Below are 23,928 nucleotides of genomic sequence, written 5' to 3'. Positions count from 1 at the left end.
TAAATACATAAATAAATAAATCTTTTTTTAAAAAAAAACTTGGGCTTTTTGTTTTCAGAGTAAAACATAATTGTGTATTAAAACCTTTTTTTTTTTTTTGAAAAAATTATGAGTGACATTCTCTACCATCAACTCGGGGAGACAAGGATGAACATCGGCTGAAGCACACGTCCCTCCTGTCCCGGGCCGGTAGGTGCCCAAGAGCCGAGGCCAGGCTGCCTGTGGGGCGGCCCCAGTCCTTGGGGTTGCTGGGCGCCCGCTGGTCGTCTTTGGAGGGTGAGGGGTGGATTGTGCGTGGGGGCAGGGGAGGAATCCCAAGTGTGCCTGGGGGGGAGAGGTGGGGCTGCCAGGGCTGGCAGACAGGGTATCTGGGGCGGGGCCTCCGGTGCCATGCTCAGCCCAGAAGAGAGTCCCCTGCAGCTTGGTGTGCCAGGAGCTGCGGTGCAGGACACCCCCACATCGCCTGCCACGCAAGTGAGGACATCTCCAGGCTCCCGGCCTGGTCGCAGCACCCGTGTTTGCGTCACGCTGGTAAACGCAATAAACTGTGTTGAGGCTACAAGCAGGAACCAGCACAGGCCCTAGTGTTCAGGCCACCCCACACTGCAGAGACCAGCCCCTCATCTCTCTGCCAGGCCCTGCAGGGTCGTGGCTTCTGTCGTCGCCAGCGGTGAGCAGGTCCCCCAAAGCCTGAGCAAACACTCCCCTAAGAAGAAAGTCCCCCAGAGAGGGAGGGTGGCCCATGGGGGCTGTACAGCTGGGTAGAGGCGCCAGAGCCGGGTTGGGTCCGGTGTGCCCTGGCGCTTCCATGTTCACGCGTGTTTGTTAGGTGTGCACTGTGTTTGTGAGTGTGGACACGTGTGCTTGTTGGTGAGGCTGTGTGTGCCCTTGCTGAGACGGGAGGTCACTGGGACGTGGGGACACATGAGGCGGCTGTGAGCAGTGGCTGTAAGGGGGGGCCCCCCTCTGTGTCCCCGGAGGTCTCCACAGCCTCCCGGAAGGGCCGCGTGGCAGGGGCAGGGCTGGCCGAGCTGGAATTGCTGGGGATGCAAAACGCTGACTCCCAAGCGCTGAGCCCCGGGGAGAGGGGACCGTGGTCCCTCCTACATGCTACGAGAGTCTCCCCGCCACACGGTGTCCGCATTTCTCCTGGGCTCTCCGTCCTAGCCTGCACCCCCAGGAGCACCCCCTGTAAGGCCTCTGGCTTCAGCCCTGTTACAAAGCAACCACGGCAGGCAGCGGGGAGGGCAGAGGCTGGAGGGCAGAGCGGGACGTCGAGCCCGCCCTTCAGCCTGGGCTTGCCTCTCTCCCGGGCACTCTCCTGCCCAGCTTGCCTGGGTTGAACACGGCCATGGAGGCCACTTGCTGCTTTTGGCTCAGGGCGGCCCTTCTGTTGGGAGCCCTGACGGACTCAGCCGCGGATATGCCCCCCAGTGCCCCGCGGTGGCAGGCCCGGGAGCCTCCGCCCCTCCGGCAAGTTCGCACTTGGCCCTCGTCACCGGTGGGCGCCCCCACATTCTGCTCTGGGGCAGCACGCTCCCACGGGGCTGGCAGATCGTGCTGCCCGCCTGGAGGCCAGGCCCCATGGAGGCCGAGTGGGGGCCGGCATCCTCACCCAGCCGCCAGAGAGAGCTCCTGGGACGCGCTCCTCCTCCTGGGCCTAAAAGCTGGCAACTGATGTCAGGCCTGTTGCTTTACTGCCATTCTTCACACGCTTCTCTTGTAGCTATTCTCAGGGCTGTAGCCCAGGCTTTCCGCCAGCAAAGCCCCCCCCCCCGCCGCCCAAAATCCATGAATGGACATGGGCTGGAGTCATGACTCTTGGTAAAGGGACACTCGGCCCGTGGGCTTCCTCAGCAGCCTGTTTTTGTCTCGGGGGCCCGGGGGCCCGGTCACTGGCGGGGCAGGCCAGCCTGGCCCTCTGCGCAGCGGCCACGCCCTTGGGTACAGGAGCGGGCCTCGGGGCTCGCCCCAGCCACGAGGACCAGCCTGGAGACTCAGGGTGCCAGCAGTGGCAGCTCCGCGTGTCAGGGAGTGAGAAGAATAAGGCTAACGGGGTCGTTTTGATGGTTCTTGGGTCATGGCGCTGGCGCAGAGGCCGACTTGGGCTGTGCGGCGTGTTCCTGAGTGACAGGACTCCCACTGGCAGTGGCCTGGCCCGGGCTTCCCCACTGCTCTCTCTCCCGACACCCAGGATTTATCGCCCAGATGCGTCAGTGCTCGTGACCAGTCACGTCTTTCTTGTGAAGAGAGACAAAGGCTACTGGGTGTGGGTGATGGGGGAGCACGACCCACGGTGAGGGCCTGCTGGGCCAGGGAGTACCCGGGACTTGAATCGTTTATGGCCGTAGTGAAATGGGGGGACAGGGCTACAAAAGGGCAGCAGGGCAGAGGCCGGGTGGGAGGACAGAGCAGCCTCCCCCTGCCCGGGCTGAGACCAGAGCTGCCACAGGCCAAACCCAGGGCTGCAGGTCCGTATGGACCCATAAGCGGGGGCCTGCAGCCAGAGCCACACAGAGGACAGGGCCTGGCCCGAGGACGGTCAGTCTGCGGGGCTCGCCTGTGGGAGACGTCAGGTGCGGGGACAGCTCACTGGCCAGTGCGGGGCCGCCTCACCAGGCAGCGTCAGTGATGGCCGCCACCATCACCAGGAATCTGGGTAGCCCCAGCCGGCGCGATGGTCACCGCCGGCCCCGGAGCAGGTCAGAGATCCCCAGGGTCACGGCGCCTGGGAGCTGCCAGGGACACCAGCAGCAACAGCTCTTTGGGGTGCCGGGCAGGGCTCTGGCACTTCACTGGATGGAGGCAGGACGAGGGCCCTGCAGAGTCCCTTGGCGCCTCCCCTCCTCAAGGCGGCTGCTGGACCCGTTTTTCCTCTTTCTTTGGAGGCTGGAACCACCTTCCTCTCTCCAGGGGCTGGTACCCTGCAGGCCCCACCACGGCTGGCGGCGGCTTATAGCCTCTTTCCGGGTGCCCCGCCCGCAAGTCTGATTGGGCCATTTACACCAGCCAGCCCACAGCTCCCACCTGCTTGGCCTGTTCTCGGATCCCGGCCGTCCACTGTTACATAAAAGGGCTGTGGGCGCTGCCCACACCCGACTTGGCAGCGCCGGCTGGAGCGACACAAGGGGTTTGGGGTGCTCGGGCTGCGTTGTTCTTTTCAAAGACGGGGCTTACCAAGATGCGAGCAATCATTTCAATTTTTTCACAGCCTCTCCAGACGCTGACAACGTGCGACCACTTTTAATAAAAGGGAAAATATTTCTCACCCCAAATGACGGTGAGCAGCGCGGGAGCCAGAGGCATCGCGCGGAAAAAGAGGGGATGTTTTTAATCACATGCGGAGGACACGGGCGGGCAGCGCGGGGCACCAGCTCGCGGCGGGGGGCCCGGAGGGGGCCTCGAGACCCCAGTGGGCAGGCGCGAGCCAGCGCCGCCCACCGCTGGCGGCACGAGGGTCCCCGGGGCCGGCGCGGCCCCCCTGCCCGACGGGCCGGAGCCCCGGGCGCGCAGCGGACCGGCCGCGCCGGGAACGGGCCGCGGGGCCGCGCGGCGCCCCCAGACCTCACAAAGCACCCCGGGCGCCCGCCCCGCGGCCCCAGAGACGGGCCCGGCCCCGCGGTCGTCCCGGCGACGAGGCGCCCCGCCCGCCCCGCGCCCTCGGGCCCCGACCCCAGCCGCGCCGTCCGCGCCGCCCGAGCGGGCCCTGACTCGGCCGCTCGCCTCCCGAGCCCTCGGCAGCCCCGCGCGCCCTCCGGCGGCCCTTCTCCGGGGGAAGGCGCCCGGCCCCGCGTGCGCCCCGCGCCCCCCCTCGCGGGCCCGCGCCCGCTCCCCGCCCGAGGCCCGAGGCCGCCGGGCGCCGGGACCGGCCGGTCACGTGCCGGCTGTCACGTGGCCGCCGCGCCCACGTGACCGCGCCGAGCCCCCCCCCCGCGAGCGCTCGCGCGAGACCGGCGCGCTCACGTGACGACGCGGGCGCGGCGCCGCCTCACGTGACGGGCGCGCCGCGGGGTCTCCTTCCTGCGCGGCGCCGTCGGCCGGGTCCCGACGCCGACGCCGCTCCCGCCAACCGCCGCGGCCCGCGCTCCCGCCCCGCCTCGGCGGCCTCGCGCCCATGGCGGCCCCCGGCGGCGCCCGGCGGCCGCTGCTGCTGCTGCTGCTCGGTGAGGGCCGGGCCGGGGCGGGCGGGGCCGGGGCCGGCGGGGAGGGCCGGGCCCGGCGGGGCGGCGGGCGAGGCCCGCGGGGCCGGCGGGCGCGTGACCGGGCGGCCTGACCTTCGCGCCGGCCCTCGGCCCTGGGCGGCGGGACTCGGGCGGGGCGGCGCCGGGCGGGCCGGAGGGGGGCCCCGCGGCCGCCCGCGCGCTGCGTGGTCTCCGGGCCGGGCCGGGTCGCCGCCGCCCCGGGCGCCCCTGCCGGGCCTCGCGTCCCGGGGGAAGCGCCCCTGCGGGGAGCCCGCGCCGCCGCGTCCTGCCTGCGCCCCGGGGCGGGCGGCGCCGCGGTGGCGCTTCGCAGGCGGGGCTCGGGCCTGTTGGAGACGCTCAGCACCCAAGTCCCCCGAAGAAACCCTCTGAGCCGCCTGACTTCCGGGGGACCCCTGGCCCGGGGGTGACTGCGGGGGGGCAGCGTGCGCCCGGCCAAGGCCCGGGACGGGGCAGGTGGAGTCCGGGCCTGGCCGGCTGCCGACGCCTCCCTGGCAACCGCCCGGGGCCGCAGGAGTCTGGTGGGGCTTGGGCCGTCGGTGGCCGTGGTCGCCCCTGTGACTGTTTTGGGGACCCGCCAGGCCCGTGACCTCTTTCCAGAGGGCCCAGGTCACAGCCCAGCGTCCCCCAGCCGCACCTGCTGCTGCTCAGGCCCCTCCCGGTGTGCCCACAGGCAGGCCCCGGCTCCCAGCTGCGGCCTGCCCAGCGCGGGCCTGTGCCCTCTGGAAAGGCCACCCGGACTCCGGGCTGGCGCCTGGTCTGTCTCCCGCCCTGGCGTCTTGGTGGCGGCCGAGTGGTGAAGCTGGAACTTGGACCTGCACCCACTGAGCCGGGAGGCGTGAGGCCACTGCTTATTCAGGACTGGTGCGGGGGTGCTGCCTCGGGGGTACAGGCTAGGCAACGTGCCCACCTAGTGCCTGCCTTCGCCTCGGTGTCTGGGGTGTTGTGCTAGTGTCAGGGCTGGGGGCAGGCTGGGGGGGGGGGGACCAGAGCTGACACCCTTACTCCCCGGCTCCTCACTCAAGCTCTGGCTTCACTTGTTGGGGAGGGGCTGGGTGGAGCCAAGATCTCTTCTCGGAGTTCAGGTTTTAGAGAGTGGGATGGGCTCAGGAATGGCCTGAAGGAGGGTTTGGGCACAGGAGGCCCAAGGCTAGCTGTGGAGAGGTGGCCTTCAGCTTGTGGGGGTGGGGGAGAAGGTTTGGGGGGCTTTTTACAAACTGCCCGTGCCCAGGGGAAGAGGCCTGTCCACGCGAGGCCGTGCGTGCCCTCCAGCTGCCTTGGGGCTCCTGCTGGTGAGCTCCTCACCCTGAGGGGTGCTCATGTTAGTCATTAAGTCCCAAGCACTGCACAGATGTGGCACCAGGTGCCGCTCAGCCTATGCTCTGTTTGTGAGAGTGGCAAGGTCCGTCTCCTGAAAGGCTTCTGGGGGCATCTGCTGATGTGTTAGATCTGGGGGTTCCATTCTGAAGTGTCTCCTTGGCCCTGTGCTGAGTCAGCAGAGCATCCATCATTTAGGGAACTTGGCGGGGGGGGGGGTGGCAGCCACGGCTGCTCAGAAACCTTTGGGCCCCGCCATGATGCCTGCTCACCTGCCCCCCCATACAAGTATCAGGAGGCCCCTCTGTTTTGCCTGCATCCCAAACAGGTCGTGGACTCTGGACTCGTGGACTCTTTTCTACCCGGGCCTGTTTGCCGTGGTGTCCTGGCGTCCTTCTGAGTGCCCGGCGGGGTCCTTGTAGGCTTAGACGTTGGCCCTGCCTTTCCAGAGGCTTCCAGGATGTGTGTGGGGCTCTGGCTGCCAGGCTAGGGCAGCTGTGGGCACCCGAGACATCCTGTGGTCACCATGGGCTGTGAGTCAAAGGGTGGCAGGCAGGGCCCTAGTGCGCCCCCCCCCCAGCGGCTGGGCGGTTACTGCAGAGACCCCCGGCAGAGGGGCGGGCCTGCAGGTCCCACTGAGCCCCGGGGCCAGAGCCCCAGCACAACACCTGTGCATATCTGTTGCACACGGGTGTGAGCCGCAGCCTCCCCCCGGCGATCTCTTGTGGGCCATGGGCATGTGGGTGCAAGAGGCAGGCAGCGTGGCCTGAGTGACCCAGAAAGGCTGGAGGCTGGGCCCTTCCTGCTACGAGCAGCACTGCTGCTGGCTTTTGAGGCCCCTCAACAGGAGCGTGGGTCTCGAGGCGGGGTTCCCGCCATGTCGCAGCTGGGGCAAAGGCCAGGTCTGTGGTGAGGGCCCCAGGGAGGGGCCCGGCGCCCCTAGCAGCCCTGGGAAGGTTGCGTGCGATCAGGGAGGAGGAAGTGTCCAGAACGGGGCCCATACGGCGTTACCCCGGCGGTGCTGATGCTCTGTTCTCTGGACCCGCAGGCCTCGTGCACAGTGCCTGGGCGTTTGTGGTGACAGATGGCAACAGCTCGGCGTGCATCAGGGCCACCTTCTCTGCTGACGTCCAGGTCCGCTACGATACCAGCAGTGGCCCCAAGGTAGGCGCACAGGACCCGCATGTGCATGCGTGTGAGGTGTCAGCTCGGGGGCGGGGGGGGGTGCTGGCCCCTCCCGGCTCCCTGTGGTCGCCAATCCTGGGCAGCTGGGCCTGGCCAGGCCACCCCCTCATCCCATCTGCGGTGCTCGCACCGTCCCTGCTGGCGAGACACTCTGCGCAGCCTGGGGGTGAGCCCCCCCGCCATGGGAAGCTGACCTCAGGAGCCATGACGCTGGACGTTGCGGGTAGGGCTGAGGCTGAGGGATGCCCGTGTTGACCAGCTGGGGCTGCCTCTGCTCCGCAGCATCTCTGCACTGGTCACCCGTGGGTACCACCTCGCCCTGTAGTCCTGGCCGCCAGCCTCCCTCGGGGCTGGGCTCGGCGTCCACGGCCACGTCTCGGGCCACAGCACCTGCGAGCACCGCGAGCCCTAGTCACTCATGGCGACTCACGGCGGCGGCGTGGCTTACGGGAGGAGGCCCGCAGCTCCCAGTGGCTTTCTGTCCCTTCGTCCCTGGGCACACGGTCCCCAAGAGCCCATGTCTGCTGCCTGGGGATGCGGCAGGTGTGCCCTGCTAAGCCTGGCTGGCCCGTTCTCTCTGGTGGACGCCGGGCTGCTCTCCAGTTGGCTTTACTTACGACGACGCGCGTGGTTCCACCGTCAGCACCTCTGTTTAAGAGGAGAAAGAGGGCTGTGCAAACCCAAGATCCTAAAGCTCTCAGTGGCCGTTTATTTCAAACACGTGAACGAGGCATCCTTTCACCAGGATAGCTCCGGTTCTCGTTCCGCCACGGTCTTGACGAGTCCTCAGTGGTGTGGCCACGGCCATCCTTGTGTTTTGACCTGAGTCGCTGTCGGGGTGTGCTGACCCCTGCTGAGGCTGCGTGCGGCTGTGCGTGAAGAGTGACCCCTCACTCCACCGGGGTCTCGGCTTTCTCTGAGACTCTGCTGGCCTTTCCCCACGGGTTCTGAACCCTCGAGATGGTGCCATCTTGGGTTCTGCTGCTGTGGCTTTGTTCCAGAACACGACCTTCAGCCTGCTGCCGGATGCGGAGGTGCTGAACACCAGCTCCTGCGGCCGAGAGAACTCCTCCTCGGGCCCCAGCCTCGCCCTGGCCTTGGGAAACGGGTGCACCCTGACTCTCCGCTTTGCCAAAGACTCAACGAGCTACCGCGTGGAGCAGCTGCTCTTCACGTACAACTTGTCGGACGCGCGCAGCTTCCCCAATGCCAGCACCCAGGGTAAGAGCCAGAGCAGCCGTGCAGGAGGATGGGATGGGTGGTAGTTGTGTGATCTTCTGGCTAAACACTGCAGGGCCCGAACCCGGCTTTTGCCTACGCAGGAGCCCAGACCGTGACGTCTAACCCCGACATCCGGGCCGATCTGGACACCAGGTACAGGTGCCTCAGCCACCGCCGCCTCGAACTGGGCAACTCCACTGTCCTCACGCTCAGCAACACCACCCTCCAAGCCTACCTGTCCAGCGGCAACTTCAGCGCAGGAGGTGAGGCGCGGGGCGGGGCGGCTCAGTTGCCCACTGTCTCTGGAGGAAGCCGTCTCTGCAGGTGGGGGTGCACAGACCTGCCCCGCACAGCCAGGGCGTGGTCCTCACACTCCCAGCCTGGGTGCTCAGGGTGTGGTTCGGCTGCTGGCTCCGCCCTGGGCGCAGCTCTGAGGGGAGAGGCTGGCGCAGCTGCTGGACCCAGTGCCTTGCTCTCGGTTTCCTTTTGCCTGACTGTTCACGTGGGCGTCTCTGGACGTGCTCAGGGTCCACCGGCCAGCTCCAAGCGCGGGGCTCGCCACCATGTCTGCTGTTCCTGGGTGGCCCTTGGTGGAAACCGCTGGTTTCTCATCTGGAGGCAGATGTCATGACCGGCCGCTGGAGCTGAGGACGCTCCTCAGCCCCCTGGACCGGAGAGGCAGACCATTGGGGGTGGGGCGGGGCCGGCAAGTCTGGGGGGGGCTCTGGGGTGCTTGCTTGAGCCAGTTGCTGCTGCCTTGCGGCCGGCTCTCCTTCCTCACGTCACCAGCGCGTCCTGGCCGAGCTTCCTCGTCCGCAGCAAGACTGAACGCTGCTTCAGGGAGAGCGGCCCCGCGTCTGCCGGGTGCCCAAGCGCCTCTGCTTGTCCCACACAGCACCCGTCTCGCGGCGGCGCCCCCCTCCCCTGGCCCTCAGGGCGGCTTCACGCCCGCTGCCGCTGGGTGCCCTGCCCCGGCTGGCCTCTCTGCTCCCAGGAGTGGGCTGCCCTGTGGGGGCCGCAGGAATGGGGGGCTGGGCTGCACGCGCTGTCCATCACCAGCTCTGGGAGGCAAGCCAGGTCGCTCTCCCCAGCGGGTCTCCACTTGCAGGCCCGTGTCTCCCCCTTGTCGGGGTTCCCTCTGCACACGCTGCCTCGGGGCGCTGGTACGGCATGGCCAGTGCCTGCCGGCCGCCCGGGACCTCTGGGTCCTCGGGGCCCCACTTTCTCTTGTTTTAAGATGCGGGGAGGCCTGCTATCTGTAAAAGGTCAGGAAGAAGCTGCTTTTAAGTGATGTGGGTCTTACGCCCTCCTTCCTGCCCAGCAGGCAGTGCTGTCTGTCTTTGGGGCCCAGTGTCGCGCTGGTCTGCCCACGCCCGGCTGTGGGGCAGGCAGCTGCTGCCCGTCGCGGCATGAGACCACGAGGCACCGGCCAGCCCAGCTGCAGAGCGCCTCAGGCTCTGTGCCCTCACCCCCCCGGGCACTGGCCTTCCGGACCGCTCGCCCTCGCCTGCTCCGGCATCTGCTGTGGCCCCGGGCCAGAGGGCTAGTGGGGCTTGTGCCACGTGGGGCCACGTCCAGGCTCTGCCGGCAGCGCAGCCCCGGCCTCTGCATCCTGAGAGCCGTGTCCAGTGCCGCGGGCTTCCAGGCGGCGTGACGGGCATGCCCCGTGTGCAGTGCTGTGGCGTGCCAGGCCGGTCCATGTGGGGCAGAGGGCCGTCCTGGGGCGCGGGGCCAACCCGGCATGGAGCCAGGCCCTGGTGGGAGGTGCTGGCGTGGCCCAGACCCACGGACCGTCTTCCCCCACCATCCGGGCAGGGCTGTGCCGCTGGCGCCTACCAGAAAGCGGGTGTCGTCACGCGTGGTGCCCTGTGGGCGAGGGCCCTGCCTCTTCCCCAAGGGTGAGGCAGGGTTGGCCGGAGCCCGGGAGGCCTCCGTCAGTGTTGCATGGTCTCGGCCCCACGGCCTGCGGGCTTGCAGCGCTGGGCGCGCGCGGCACAGGCAGGACTTCCCGCACACAGGGCGGAGGGAGGGAGCGAGCGAGCCTGTTTGGGATGGGGGTTTCTAAATTGGTTGCAAATGTGGGGTGCAGACCATGGTCAGTCCGCTGTGGGTAGCTGGGAGGTGCTGCCAAGTGTCTGCTGTAAACAACCTGCGCGGAGCACAGCCCGGGGCTGGGATCCCATTCCAGGCTCCTCCTCTTTCCCTCCCCCGCCACCCCCATCGCCGCCCCGGCGGGCCTTCCCCGGGCTGGTTCTGTTGTGGGGTCGCACGAGCCAGGTGAGGACCCCGCCTGCTGGCCCACCGTGCTCTTCGGCTGGTCCCGGGGCTGCCGCGTCTGTTGCCATGTGCTGCTCCTCGGTCTGGGGGCACGAGGCCGCTCTGTGACCGCCTGGCGCGAGGCCAGCTTGTCCGCAGTCGGCCGGTCGAGGAGGAGCGTGGCGGGAGCCGGCCCCGGGCTGAGCTCCTGCGGTGCTGGGCGGGGGACCAGTCAGCTGGGGGCTGCGGGCCCTCAGGCGGCGGCCCTCACCCCTTGCCAGAAGCTGACTCTCCCCGTCCCTGCAGAGACGCGGTGTAAGCAGGATGGCCCGGGCCCGACCCCCGCCCCGCCCCACCCCACGCCGGCCCCCTCGGTGGGCAGGTACAACGTGAGCGGCGTCAACGGGACCTGCCTGCTGGCGAACATGGGGCTGCAGCTGAACGTCACCTACCAGCAGAAAGACAACGCGGTAGGCGCTGGCTGCGCCCCGTCCGCAGCGAGGCCGGGTGGGGTGTGGGCCCGGCCCTCAGGTGCCCAGGCTGTCCCGAGACCTCCGGGTATGTTGGGGGGGAAGGCGGCTCCCGGGGGCAGTGGCTTTGAAGCCTGGGAGCCTGCGGGGCTGGGCCACTCGGGTTGGAGTACCGTGGTCTCTGGGCGCCTGTTGGGGTGCCGCGGGCTTCTGGGTGGGAGCGGGGCGCGGCTGCAGCCAACGTGGGTGCTCCCTTTTAGACAGTAACGCGTGTCTTCAGCATCGACCCCAACAAGACCACCGTGAGCGGGAGCTGCGCCGCCCAGCTGGCCACGCTGGAGCTGCTCGGGGAGGGCCACAGGCTGCTCATCCTGCAGTTTGCCATGGTGAGGCCCGGCCTGCCCCGCCCTGCTCCCCCAGAGCCCCCTGCGGTGCACGCTGCCCCTGGTCAGGTGCGCAGGCTGCGGCTCTGCGGCCCATTTCAGCAGAAGGCCTGCCTGCGAGGAGGTCTGGGGAGTGAAGGAGGGTCGGGGTGCTGGCCAGACGCGGCCCTGCCCGCGTGGGGCTGCAGGCCAAGTGCAGAGCTAGCCAGGCGAGGCCGGTGGCCCTCGGTGGCCGCGGGTGTGTGACGCTGCTCGTCTTCACTTCCTCCTTCCAAGAACACAAGTTCTAGCCGCTTCTTCCTGCGAGGGGTCCAGGTGAACATGACGCTTCCGGAGGCCAGAGGTGAGATTCCCGCTTGCCCCGGCCCCCCGCCCCTCGCCCCGGCCCCCAGCCGGAGTGCTCACCCAGCGCCTTTGCAGAGCCCACCTTCACTGCTGCCAACGGCTCCCTGCGGGCCCTGGAGGCGGCCGTGGGCCACTCCTACCGGTGCAGCGCCGAGCAGCAGGTGCGTATCACCCCGGCCTGCTCCCTCAACGTGGTCAAGGCCCGGCTGCAGGCCTTCCAGATCCAGGACAACACGTTCGGGGCTGGTGAGTGCTGGCGGAGTGGCCCTGGGGGTGGAATGGGGTCTTCCTGCCCAGGCTGCCCCTCTCCGGGCCAGCCGCGGCTGACTGGCACCCGCCCGCAGCGGAGGACTGCCCGCTGGACGAGAACAGCATGCTCATCCCCATCGCCGTGGGCGGCGCCCTGGCCGGGCTGGTCCTCGTGGTCCTCATCGCCTACCTCATCGGCAGGAAGCGCAGCCACGCAGGCTACCAGACCATCTAGGCACCCGCCGCCGGCCGACGTGAGGGCACCGGCAGCACTCGGGCAGGCGGGAGGTGGGTGGGCCCGGGTCAAGCCCTTGCTAACTGGTCACGCATTAACATTCACCAAAGTGGGGGGGGGGTTCCTCGGCTGCCAGCGGGGTTGCTCAGACGTGGTGTGGGTCTCTTCGCTTTTCACTCAGATGCTAGCCTTACGGGGCCGGGCGCCCGCGGGGCGCGGACGGGGCGTCGGCGGGCCCTGCAGTAGGGGGGCGTGGGGGCACCGCGGCGGCATGGCCCTGCTTCCCAGGCCTGGCACTTTTTTAAATAGGAAAATGGGTGTTATTTTTGTTCGCAATTTGTAAAGCGGCTTGGAGTCCTCTGTTCGGGTCCAGGGTGCTCTGGTTCCTGCACCTGCGAGGCCATCGGTCTGATTCTGGTTTATCTGCCCGCAGCTCGGCTGAGCCCGGGGCCGCCTGGCGTGGGTGTCGCTGTGACAGTGCTAATAAAGCGTCTTTCTTTGTTGGCGTTTGTGGGTTTGTGCTGCTGTTGCGACGGCTGGGGCGGGCACTGTGGGCTGCCCCCCGGGCCTGCAACTGTACAGGGAGTGAGCAGGGGTGGCCCCAGGGTGGCCTGCGGGCTCCCCCGCACACCAGCACCTGCGGGCGGCCTCCTGAGCGCTGAGCTGTGGCTCTGGAGGAGGCCCCGCTAGACTCAGCTTGGACTTGGTGGGGAAGGCCGAAGGGGCCCAGGTCCAGCTCCTGCCCGTCAGGGCAGCGGCCTGAGCCCCGGGCAGGGCTGCGTGGGCCCATCCTCCCGGCTCAGCTGGACAGGCAGGCACGAGACACGTGGGGCAGGTGCCACGGGTCCAGCCCTAGGGGGGCCGTTGTGGTTCTCGACGGCATCTGCCCAGGCAGGGGCGGGGACGGCGCTGGGCCAGGGCTTCGTGAGTGTCTCAGGGTCTAGTGTCCGAATCGAGCAGCCACAAGGCAGCCTGGGGGGGTGAATGCAGCTGATGGGCCGTGCTCCCGCCGGGGTGTCTGCCACCCAGGGCCTCACGGGAGCTCAGCTCCTTTGGTTGGTGTCACTGCCCCGTCCACGGTAGGTCACAGCGGGTACCCGGGGCTGCTGCTGAGTGTTGGGGGTGCCCGCCGGGAGGCCCAGGCCCATGGGCCCTGTTGCTGGGATGCACTGGCACGTCATCACCTGAGGGGGTGGGTGAGGTGCGGCCCGCACTGCCTCCCTGGGGTCTTGCAGCTGCTCAGGCACAATCGCCGCCCAGATGCGGGAGGAGCTGCTGGGAGACCAGGCACGGGTGCTGGGCCCCACCCAGGCCAGGTGGCGAGGGCGGGCGATGGATGCGAGTTGCCGGCATCAGTGCAATGCACAGGGCCCGGGCCCGGGGCCGCCGCCGGCATCACCAGCAGTTGACACGCTGAGGACAGGCGCTCAGGTGCCGACGGCTTTATTGGGTGTAAACGTGTATCATTTCACCTGCCCTTAGTGTCTCAGGTAAAAATAAACTTTTAGAAATTTACAACTCTAGCTCACTGTCAAAAAGGCAATGGCGTCCTCAATTGGTCTTTAAAAACCCCAAGCGCAGAGACGGCGAGCATTGACCGCGCTGGGAGGGCCACGCGCTCCGGCCAGGGCCGCTCTGCAGAGGCAGGGGTCACCGCCCGGCCAGCAGCCGGGCCCTGCAGCTTTCGCGCAGACGCGTGATGGTGCTCATGGGCAGGCTTCCAGGCTCCGAGAAGATCTTCTGCAACAGAGAGGGTTGCTCTGCTGGCCAACGCTGGGCCTCCCCTAATCGCTGTGCTGAGGGCCGGGATGCCCGCCACGGCTGACCGCTGGCCACAGGCCCCAGGAGCCCTGCCAGGCCTCCGCACCCAGCCAGCCCCAGTGCGGGCGTGTCAGTGGGGCCCTGAGAAAGCCCTGCAACCCCACACCCAGTGCAGCTGAGGGTCACTCCCGACACAGGCAGCCCAGGGACAGACTGGCCCAGGCAGAGCCCTGGCCCGTGGCCGCCTCCTGCTGGTGAGGGACTGCGCTTTGCCCACAGAGGCGGGACTCGCAGCAGGACTGGGGCCAGCTGCGCCCATCGCTTGGATTCCCCAGGACGTCTTGCTGTCACAAGTCCGTCCCAAGCCCCTGAAGACAGGGAGGGCCAGGCCTGCCGCCACCACCGCCCTCCTGTGGGGCCGCCGGTTGGGGGCAGGGCTCCGGGCCCAGCTGCCCCAGCCTCCTCGCCCGCCTGCATGCTCTGGACAGTCTCGGCAACCACAAGGCCGCTCCAACGCCGACAGCTTCTAGGCTCCTGGCAGTGTTGGCTCGGCCAGGGGCGTGGGAAGACCAAGCTGGTGGCCCTCCTGCCCTGCATCCATGGTGGCCTCAGATGATGCAAGACCCCAGCCCAGCATGTCACCCCAGCATGCCCTGCCCCTGTCTCCCCACCTCTGTGTCCCCAGGCAGGCCTGTCCTACAGCTCACACGGGCTGAGGTTGCTGGGGGCCAGCAGGAAAGCCCTGGCCACAGGAGCTGCCACCCCGACAGGATGGACCGCAGGTCGGGGAGAAGGGACAACAGAGGACATGAGGGCCTGCAGAGGTCCTGGCCGCAGCAGCTCAGGAAGGAGCTGTCCGCTACCTCCACACTCCCACCTGGTGAAGCCGAGCCCCCCAGATCCCAGGAAGTGCTGGCCCCGCTGACCATGGGGCCAGGGCGGTGGCCTTGGGGCTTTGGCTGTAAACCGCCCTGTTCCAGGGAGGAGGGACGCGCTGAGGTGCTCTCACCCGCATGAAGGTGTGGCACTCCATGGCGAAGGCCCCCCTGGTGATCTGCTTGAACTTCTCGCAGATGTCCGGCACACTGGTGGCCTCCAGGATGGACGCTTGGTGCTGTTTGATGAGGGTCAGCGCCACCCGGAAGATGATCTTGGAGCCTTCGCTAAACAGACAGTCCCAGACGCGGAGCACGGTCTGGGGGAGAGGTGTGTCCTGAGGCCCCGGCCCCGCCCCAGCGCCTGCCCTGCCTCCCGCCCGCCCAGCGCACTCACCTCCACGGGCAGGGTGTCCACAAACAGGCAGATGAACCAGCGCGATACCACCAGGGCCCACAGGACCCCGTGGCCATCCAGCAGGTCCGCCACCGCCGGCAGCTTGTTCCTCACCAGCTGGCCCAGGACCTCCTGGTCCGTCCTGAGGCCCAGCATGGCCGGGCCGTAGTAGTCTGCAAGGGGGGGCTGGTGGGCGCCAGCACATGCTGCCCCGCCCCCGCCCTACGCTATGCACCTAGACCCAGGGCAGTGCCGGGTGTCCACAGGGACGGGTGGACGGACAGACGGCCCAGCCCACCCCACTTACCCCTGAGTCTGGAGTCGGCGCTCACAGGCAGGGGAGGGGCACCCCCACGCAGACCAGCCCGCGAGAACGGTGGGGGAGGGAAGGCCCTCGCCACACGACTGCCCAGCCAGGCCGACGCAGAGCCATCGAGGCAGAGGGGCGGGCGGGCAGGGGAGCAATTGGGGCGGACGGTCGCTGGGCGTCCCAGGGAGCCCCCGGGGTGGGGGGCTGCAGGGAGGGTCTGCAATCCTTCAACAAGGGTTGCTGGCGAGAGCGTGACCTCGCTGCCTTGGGGTTTAGTCACCTGAAAGAATTACGAGGCCACACCTCCCTGGCAGCCCGGGTGACGCAGCCTGAGGCTGTCGCAGCCTCTGCAGCAGGAGTTCATTCCCCGGCCAGGGAGCTCCCCACAGGGCGCGGCAGACCTCTCCTGCCTCCCCGCTGCTCCCCTCAGCAGTGGATTTCGTCAGTCTGCCTGTTCTGCTCCCCGCTCTGTCTCTGGTGGGTCCTCTCACCCCCCACCTCTGGCCTGTACCCCGGTTCTTGTGTGCATAAATAAATAAATCTTTAAAAAAATTAAAGAATTATGAGGCCACGAAGGTGAAAAACCGACAAACCAAAGCGGGCAGGCAGCAGCCTGACCCGGCCACCCCACGCAGCGTCCCCAGCGGGCGGTGTGTAAACGCGTCTCGAAGAGGCCTGGGGCGGGCCCACGTGGCCTCTGGGGACGGCAGGCCGGCGCCTCCGCTGGCAGCCGCGGCCTGAGGGAACACTCGGGAATCTGGCCTGGGGCACAGCCTGACTGGCCGGACAGCGGCCTGGGCCTGGGCGCCCCGTGCTCCTCGCGCTCAGCAGAGCGGGCCACACACGCCTCTCCCCGCAGCACTTCCTCTCCTCTGCCCCAGGCCCCCCGCCATGGCGCTCACCCCAGGTGGGTGCCCAGCTGCCTGCACTGCCAGCGGGCCAGGAGCCACCGCCTGGGGGTGCCACCGGGTGGCGGCCTTGGCCAGGCTTCTGCTTTCCCCACCTCGTCCCACGATGCCACAATGCAGAGGAGCAGAAGCAGGTCCACGCCTCAGGGGCAGGGCCCCAGGCGGGCCCTGGACGTTGGCCAGGCCGGCCCTACGCCCGGGGGTGCTGCCCCGCCTTCCTGTGGAGCCTCAGCCCGGCTGGGCCGGGAGGCGCACAGAGGCCCCGCCCCGCCCCCGCATCAGGTGCCCAGAGCCGCGGTCCCAGAGGGGTGAGCCGCCGGCCGGGCTTGCCAGGGGGAAGTGGATCCGGGCTGGGAGCGCAACCTCCAGAAACAGCGTCCGGCCGGCCAAGGAGCACGCGCGGGCGCCGCCCACCCCGGACTGTGGGAACAGGTGGCGCGGCCACCCAGGCCTCCTGGCGCCCACACGCTCCTGGTGTGCCCAGCCCACGCCCCCGAGGCCTGCGAGTGTCCCAGCCTGGCTGGCCGCCGCGCCGTCCTCTGCCCTGGGCGTTGTGTCCTGAGCGTCCCATGGCGGACGCAGGTCAGCGCGTGCTCCCGGCAACGCGCCGGGGCGAGCAGGGCAGAGGGCAGAGGGCGGCCGGCGGTGCTGCGGGCGGTGACGCCACGGGGCGCGCGCCACCCTGGGCAGGAAAGCCGGTCACTGCGGACCGGGCGCAGACAGCTAGGCGGCGCGGAGGCGGCGGGGCTGGACACCCTCGTCACGGCGCAACATGAAGCTTCAGAGCTCCCAGGCTGGGACCCGGTCGGCCTGCTGGGTGGGGCCCGGGGCACTGGGTGGGGGTCCTGGGTGGGGTCTCGGGGTCTCCTGCACAGGTTTGGGGAAAGCCCAGGGTGGCGGGGCCGCGGGCGGTGGTGTGCGAGGCAGTTGTGGGGCGGGAGGGACGCTGCGTGGACACGGCGTTCGCCTGGTGCCTGGCCTGTGGGCTCGGTTCTTGGCTGGGAGCTGGGGCAGAACTGCAGGGGCGCCCCGAACTGGCCTGAGCCTGCTGGCGCCCCCAGAACGGCCCTGCCTGGGGTTTCCGCTGGGACCTGAGCTGAGTCTGTGCCGCCACAGGCCGGCGCTCGGGGCTCATAAGACCCCGTGACGGGGTGGCCAGCCTGGGGACCTGCCGGCACACAGCCCCCAAGCCCACGGCCCCACCGCGGGCGGAGCCACGAGCACCCTCTGCCCCCGAGTACTTCTCCCCTTTAAGCCCGTTGCAGAAAGAGTTCTAGACGCAACCGCCAAACGCCTCCGTTGGGCCTGAGCCAAACCCAGGCCCGCGAGCTGCCAGCCACAGGGCACAGGCCACGGCGGCGCCACGTACCCGGCAGGATCCTCCCCACAAGGGCATCCAGGAGCCAGAAGGCCTCCTCCTCGTCCGTGGTGATGAGCAGCAGGTACCCAGCGATGAAGTTCATGCCCTGGGCCGGGACAGATGCATGAGCCCTCACACGCTGACCAGGGCGCCCGGCAGCTCCGCTTCCTCTGCTGCACCCTGCAGGGCAAAGGCGTCGCTCCGGGGCTCGGGAAACGGCGTCTGTCAGCCAGCGAGAGCCCCGGCACAGGGACACGGCCCGAGGCCCCACCGCCTGGCCCCTGCTCGCTCCCAGCCACACCCCAGCTTGTGGCGCCGCACCCGGCCGGACACGCGACGCCCCTGGGTGTCCCCTGGGCTTCGCCGCGTACAGCTCTGGCAGCACCTCGATTTGTAGACACACGTGATCTCAGCGCTGCCTGGGAAGCCCGGGAAGCCCGGGAAGCAGCAACCTGAGGCGCCCACAGCTTCGGCTCCCAGGCCCAGGCCCATCCTATAGGGTCAGGAGGCTGCCCCCGAGCAGGCGCCGCTCGGCACACGGTGGAGGCCCCGGAGCACCTGGGCCGTCCCCTCCTGCTTCTTCAAGGGCACGAGCCTGCTGGGGTCCAGGAGCCCGGCCCCTGCGCGGTTTGGGGGCAGCTGCTGGGGCCACCACCGCACTCAGCTCGTCAACCTGCTGGTGCCGGGTTCCGGCCTTCCCGACTGTCCTGCAGCCCCTGGCTCCAGGGTCAGATGCAAGCACCACAGGCCGCTCGCTCTGACCCCCAGGGCAGCCCCACGGCTCTGAACGCTCCCCTGCTCCGTGAGCTCAGGCCGACACACGGGCCGGGCCTGGTGGGACAGCAGCTCCCCCGCTCTCCCTGCGCCCACAGTCTATCCCAGGGACCCATACGCACCCCGAGGACAGCTGCCCCGCCCCACGCAGCCACCTGGTGGCCAGAGACCCAGTGTCCTCACCGCGGGACTCGGCCTCAGAAGGGGGCGCACATGGGCCGCAGCACAGGTGCCGCGCCTGTCTGTCCAGCCCTGCCCCCCAAGCCCAGGCCGGGGCTGGGTGCGCTCACCTGGCAGTACCCCACGCCGCGGTTGTGCCGTCCGTAGGCCGCGAGCACATTGAACAGGGGGTGCTGCAGGCAGGGGTCCGCGCTCTTGCGGAAGCGCACGTTGTCCGGGAAGGTCCTGTTCATGTCTGCAGTCCCGACAGGAGGCCTCAGCCGGTCAGAGTCTGGCGACCGTGCCGGCCCGGGCCCGCGCGGCCCAGCAGCAGCCTCCACGGTCAAGGCTGCCACAGGGTGTGGGCAGAGGCGGCCCGGCTGTCCTGGCCCCTCCGGGGCTGACTTGCCCACACAGCAGCCGAGCCCTGCCTGGGCAGCCCAACCCCTGCCCGGCAGCCTTTTCCTGTGACACCGCGGGGGTGCTGGGCGGGGTGCTGTGCTGCGTGGGTGGGCCGAGCGTGCGCACCCCCCCGGGGAGACGGTGCCGCCCCAACCGACCCGGCCAGCACGGAGCCCCCGGAGCTGCCCGCGCACACTTGCTCACGCTGGGCTTTGCCTTTCAGTATCAAAAACGCGCTTGAAAAACAAAACGCCCTCAAGTCACAGCCCACAGCGCGTTCGGGGCCGGCACAAGCCGGGGCGTCCCCAGCAAGGACGCGGCTCCTCGAGGCCGGGACCAGGCGCCCTTGTCACTCAGCTCACGCCCCCGGGGGCCTCCGCCGTGCTCTCCCCGCAGCCCGCGCCCGCCTCACCTGTCCGGATGGCCTCCTCCAGGCTGCCGTCCCGCTCGCCCTGCAGCAGCCGCTGGTAGTAGCCCGGGTGGCGGTCCATCTGTGCCTGTGCGCCACTCACGCCCAGCCAGACGCGTGCCCGGTGCTCCAGCGGGACGCCCTTGCGGATGTAGCGCTTCACTGGAGGGGACACCCCACTGGTGAGGGCCAGAGGGGGGCTAGAGGGGAGCCAGGGCCCGGGCCGGGGTTTCAGCCACTCTGCGGCAGCCTCGCAGGGACGGTCCACACACACCCGTGACCTCAAGGTCGCGCAGGCGGCACGCAGCCAGCTGGGTGCCCCGGGCGAGGTGGCCTGACGTCACACACGACAGGCCAGGGATGGACAGGCCAGGGATGGACAGGGAGCTGGGAGGCCAGTGGGGCAGGTCGCCAAGGGCGGGGGCTGCCTCAGGGACGGGGCGCAGGGCAGGCTCAAGCGCCCCTCTCTGGGGAGAGGCTGAGGACAGTCAGCCGGGTGGGCCCAGCCAGTGCGGCGCTGCATCTTCCAGAGAGACCAAGGCCCTCTTGCTGCCCACAGGCGTCCCAGACAGACCCGCCGAGCCTCAGAGCCAGAGGAGAGATGGAGGCAGACGGCCGTGGGGCCTGCGCTGGCTCGGGGCGCCCTGGGGAGCCTTCCGCTGGCTTTAGGGCGCCCAGGCCCTCGGATGGGCGAGGGCGCAGGCGGGGGGCACCTCCCTGCGCCTGTCCAGGGCTCCGGTTGGGCTGCCTCGGGCACCCCCACTCCGGCTCTTCGTGGGGCGGTGCAGGAACACCGGAGAGGCCGGGAGAGGCCGGTGTTTGCTCCGCTGACCAACATCCAGGCGACGGCCCTGGGCGGCCCCTCCTAACAGGGAGTCTGTGCTTCCCGCGGGAGAAACAAAACCCTAAAATCCCAAGAGCTGCCGGGCCGGGGGGAGGGGCGGGGAGGGACCCCAGGAGCCCCGTTCTGGAGGCGCGCGAGGCTGAGGCCGGTGGGTCCAGCCCCAGGCAGGGAGGCCGGGGAGGAGCGCGGAGGCAGGGGTGGGGCGGGAGGGCGCGGCCCGGCGCGGGGAGCGTGGGGTGAGGACTCCGCTCCCCCGGCCCCACGTAGGGGGGGCTCGGAGCAGCCCCCCGCCCCGCGGCCGACCGACCGCGGCGGGCGGGGCTCCGGGGTCCGGGCCCAGGGGCGCGGCCTCACCTGCGCCAGGGCGCGCGCGCGTCCCGCCCCCCGGCTTCCGCTCACCTCTGCCCCGCGCCCCGCGCCCACCTGTCACGCTCCTCCGGACGCGGCCGCCGCCCCGCAGGAGCCTGGCCCACTTGACCGCCCGCCTGGCGAGGACCGCCAGGTACTCGGAGAAGAACGCCTCGTAGGCCGCGTCGTCGAAGTCCTCGGGCCGCGCGAACCCGTAGGGGTCCACCCTGGAGACCCGCGAGGCCGTGGGGCCGGCTGCGCGCGCCAGAGCCCCCCCCGCGCCCCCGGACCCCGCCCGCCCGAGCCCCCCCCGCGCCCCCGGACCCCGCCCGCCAGAGCCCCCCCCGCGCCCCCGGACCCCGCCCGCCAGAGCCCCGCGCGCCCCCGAACCCCGCGCGCCCGCCCCGCCCGGCCCCGCGCCCCGCCGGCCATCGCGGGGGGCAGACCCCGCCGGGAGCGCAGCCGGCCCGCGCCCCCCGCGCCCACCTGGGCCCGCGCCCCCCGCGCCCACCTGGGCCCGCGCCCCCCGCGCCCACCTGGGCCCGCGCCCCCGCGCCGCCTGCGCGCGCTCCGCGGGCTCCATGCCGCGGGGATCCGCGCCCCACCGGCCGCGCGTCCTTCTGCCGGGCCCGGGCGCGGGGCGGGGCTGGGCGGGCGGGGCTGGGAGGAGGCGGGGGGCCGGGGCGCGGGGGGGGGGGCGCGGGGGGCCGGGGGCGCGGGGGGGCCCGGAGCGCGGGGGGGGCGCCGGGGGCTGCACCTGCTCCGGCGCGCGGAGCTGAAAACCCGGGAGGGCCGCGGGGGGCGGGGGCGGGCCGGGGCGCGGGGGGCCGGGCGGTCACGCGCTGGAGCCTCCCTGGGAGCAAAGGGCGCGGGGTGGGGGGGGGGCCCCGGCGGGTCCAGGTCGGCCCGTGCGCCCCGCCGCCCGCAGGGAGGCGCCTGTCGCGGGAGCCGGGGCGCCCTGACCCGGGAACCCGCCCGGCCCCGGGCCTCCGCGGGGCTCCGCGCCCCGGGGTCTCCCCAGCGCCTCCCCGGCGCGGGCCCTGCCGAGGCGCCTCTTCCCGGCGGGCCTGGCCTGGGCCTCGCAGCCGCCCGCGCACAGCCAGGCCGGGGCGCCGGGCCGGTCTGTTGGGGGGCGGGGCGCCCCTGCGGGCCTGCCCCAACCGGCCGCGGGGGGCCGCGGGGGGCCGGGCCGCTCAGCTCCCGCTCGGGAGTCGCGTGAGGGCGGCCGGCCCCGGGCGGGGCTCCAGCCGCGCTTCTCGAGCCCCGCGCGCCCCACGGCGCAGGCCCCGCAGGCCCCTCTCCCGCCCGGGGCGCCCCCCCGGGATTCCCTGCCCCCCGGGGCGCCCCGCACGTGGGCAGCGGCCCCAGGCCCCCTCCGCCTGCGGAGGCTTCTCCCTCACCCTGGGGGGCGGGGGGCTGCCGCCCGGGGTCACCCAGCCGACCTCTCTCTGAGGTCAGACCCCGATTCCTACTTGGAGAGCAGCCCCTGCACCCCAAGCCGCCTGGGGCCAGCCTGGGAGCTGCACCCCCGCCCCTGCCTGCCAGCCCCCCACAGCCGGCGGCGCCCGGGCGGGCACGCGTGGCCGAGGCCCCCGCCCGCGGGCAGCAGGACGGCCCAGGCCCGCGGGGGGGCAGCTGCAGGGAGGCGAAGCCCGGGGCCCCGATGACGGGGGCGCGGCCCACACCGCGTCCTCCGCACCCCAGGTCGGCCCGGCTCCCCGCTCTGGAGCGAGACGGGCCGGGGCGCCTCCCCCGCAGGCCAGCGCGGCTCGGGGCCGGCGGGGGCGGGGGCGGGGGCGGGGGGGGCCGGCGCGCGCCCCGGGCTCGGGGACGGGCGAGGCCTGGCCGGGCTGTGTGTGCGCCCGCGGGCGCGTGCGGGCGTGTGCGTGTGCCGCACACATGCGTGTGCCCGTGTGCACAGACGTGCCCGCGCGCCTGGGTCTGGCGTGCGCCCCCGCCTGGGGTCGCCTCCCGGAGGCGCGTGGCAGCGCGCGGGCCGCGGAGCCCACGAGCGGGCGGGCGCCGGGCGCGGGGCCTCGGGGCGCGCGGGGGGCGCGGCGGGGGCGCCCGGCTCGCGGGCAGCAGCGCCCCGGTCTCCGCACGGGCGGGGCGGGGCGGGGCGGGGCGAGACCCCGAGGGCCCGGGAACAGGCCCGAGGGCCCGGCGCGCCGCGGGCTCGGAGGCCCCGCCTGGGGGCGCAGGCCGGGGGGCGTCACCGCGCCCCACCCCCGCTGCGGGCCCCGCGCCCGCCCGCCGCGACCCCCCCCCGGGCCCGGCCTCGCCCGGTGCGCCCGCGCCGGCCCCGCGGCCGAGCCGCAGGCGGGGGCGGTGTGTTCGCGCCCGCAGGCCCGGAGGCCCCGGCCCCTGCCGGGCGGGGGCGCAGGCGGAGGCCAGGCCGTTGCCCTCGGGGCCAGCCCGGGCGGGCCAGGCGGGGTGCCCGGGGGCGGCGGCCGGCCCCGGGGGAGGAGCTGGCCGGGCCGGCCGGGGTGCGCGCCGTCCTCCGGGCCCCGCCCCAGGCCCCGCCCCCAGACCAGGCCCCGCCCCGCCCCTCGGCCCCGCCCCGCCCCCTCGGCCTCGCCCCGCCCGTCTTGGCCCGCCTCGCCCCCTCGGCCTCGTCCCGCCCCTCTTGGTCCGCCCCGCCCCCTCGGCCTCGCCCCGCCCCCTCGGCCCCGCCCCGCCTGGAGCCGCGGCGCCCTCTGGCGCCCTCTGGCGGCCGCTCCCGGGAGGTGTCCTCCGAGGCGCTGGCGGGGGGCGGGGGTCCCCTGGGCTGCCGCGGCCGGGAGCCCGCGCTGCACCCCCGACCAGGTGACCCGGGACTTGCGGCCAGAGCAGGCGCCCACGTTGGCGCGAGGCCGAGCACTTTCTGGCCCCGAAAGGACGGGATCTAAATTTGAATGACCTTAGAAAACAGTGAGGCGCTCAAGATAAGAAAAGGGGGTGCCCGTGGCCGGCAGCCGCCCGCCGAGCCCTGGTTCCGGCTCCCCGTCACGTGTGGCGCCCTTTGGGGCCCGCTGTTTGTGCTGGGTCCGGCAGGGCGCCCCCACCCACCGAGCGCCCCCCCGCAGCGCCCCCCGCCCCCCACCCCGCAGCGCGGCGGGCCTGGGGTCCTCTGTCTCCCGAGCCTCGCGGCGCCCTTGTCCTTCCCCTTTTATTTATTTGTCTGTCTGTCTGTCTATTTATTTTAAGAGGTTTATTTGTTTTTGCATAGAAGCACGGGGCGCAGGCGGGGGGGGGGGACCCCGAGACAGAGCGGGCGCGGAGCAGCGGATCCGCCGAGACGCGCCGCGGAGGGAGCGCGGGACTCGGGTCTGGGCGCCCCGCGGGCAGCTCCTGGCGGGGTCGCGGCTGCGGAGCCTCCCCGTGGGGGCTGCACCCCGCGCCAGCCGGGAGGCCCCAGCTTCGTTTCAGCGGCGTGTTGCTAAGCGCGGGCCCCCCGCGGGCCACTGGGGCCCACGCAGCGGTCACCCGCGCTGCTGCGCGCGTGCGGGCCCGGCGGCCTGGAGGCCGGTCAGCTCCCGCGC

The 23,928-nt window shown here is 71.2% G+C and overlaps 2 protein-coding genes across 3 annotated transcripts; one reads left to right on the top strand and one right to left on the bottom strand.

The window, feature by feature from the left end:
* The first annotated feature begins 4,111 nt into the window (after positions 1–4,111).
* On the top strand, positions 4,112–12,387 carry LAMP1 (lysosomal associated membrane protein 1). 2 transcript variants are annotated; one of them, XM_037528670.2, is made up of 9 exons: positions 4,112–4,163; positions 6,565–6,680; positions 7,703–7,922; positions 8,024–8,185; positions 10,485–10,648; positions 10,909–11,034; positions 11,308–11,374; positions 11,452–11,622; positions 11,721–12,387. In XM_037528670.2, the coding sequence occupies exons 1-9, from the start codon at positions 4,115–4,117 to the stop codon at positions 11,858–11,860; spliced, it is 1,215 nt and encodes a 404-aa protein (XP_037384567.1). In that variant the 5' UTR covers positions 4,112–4,114; the 3' UTR covers positions 11,861–12,387. The 2 variants fall into 2 exon arrangements, with proteins under 2 accessions (XP_037384567.1, XP_037384568.1); XM_037528671.2 differs by lacking the exon at positions 4,112–4,163 and adding an exon at positions 5,777–6,049.
* An 862-nt stretch (positions 12,388–13,249) lies between these two features.
* GRTP1 (growth hormone regulated TBC protein 1) lies at positions 13,250–20,990 on the bottom strand. The gene is made up of 8 exons (XM_037528608.1): positions 20,944–20,990; positions 20,483–20,634; positions 19,219–19,377; positions 18,536–18,660; positions 17,481–17,577; positions 14,894–15,066; positions 14,631–14,816; positions 13,250–13,600 (listed from the first exon to the last, which is right to left on the bottom strand). Exons 1-8 carry the CDS (start codon positions 20,988–20,990, stop codon positions 13,511–13,513), a joined length of 1,029 nt encoding a protein of 342 aa, XP_037384505.1. The 3' UTR covers positions 13,250–13,510.
* Positions 20,991–23,928: the final 2,938 nt, after the last annotated feature.

The sequence above is a fragment of the Talpa occidentalis genome, unplaced genomic scaffold, assembly GCF_014898055.3.
Source record: "Talpa occidentalis isolate TD23 unplaced genomic scaffold, MPIMG_talOcc4v2.1 talOcc4.5, whole genome shotgun sequence".
Taxonomy (NCBI): domain Eukaryota; kingdom Metazoa; phylum Chordata; class Mammalia; order Eulipotyphla; family Talpidae; genus Talpa; species Talpa occidentalis.
The sequence above is the reverse complement of the archived record's forward strand: the minus strand, read 5'-3'. Positions and strand labels throughout refer to the sequence as shown.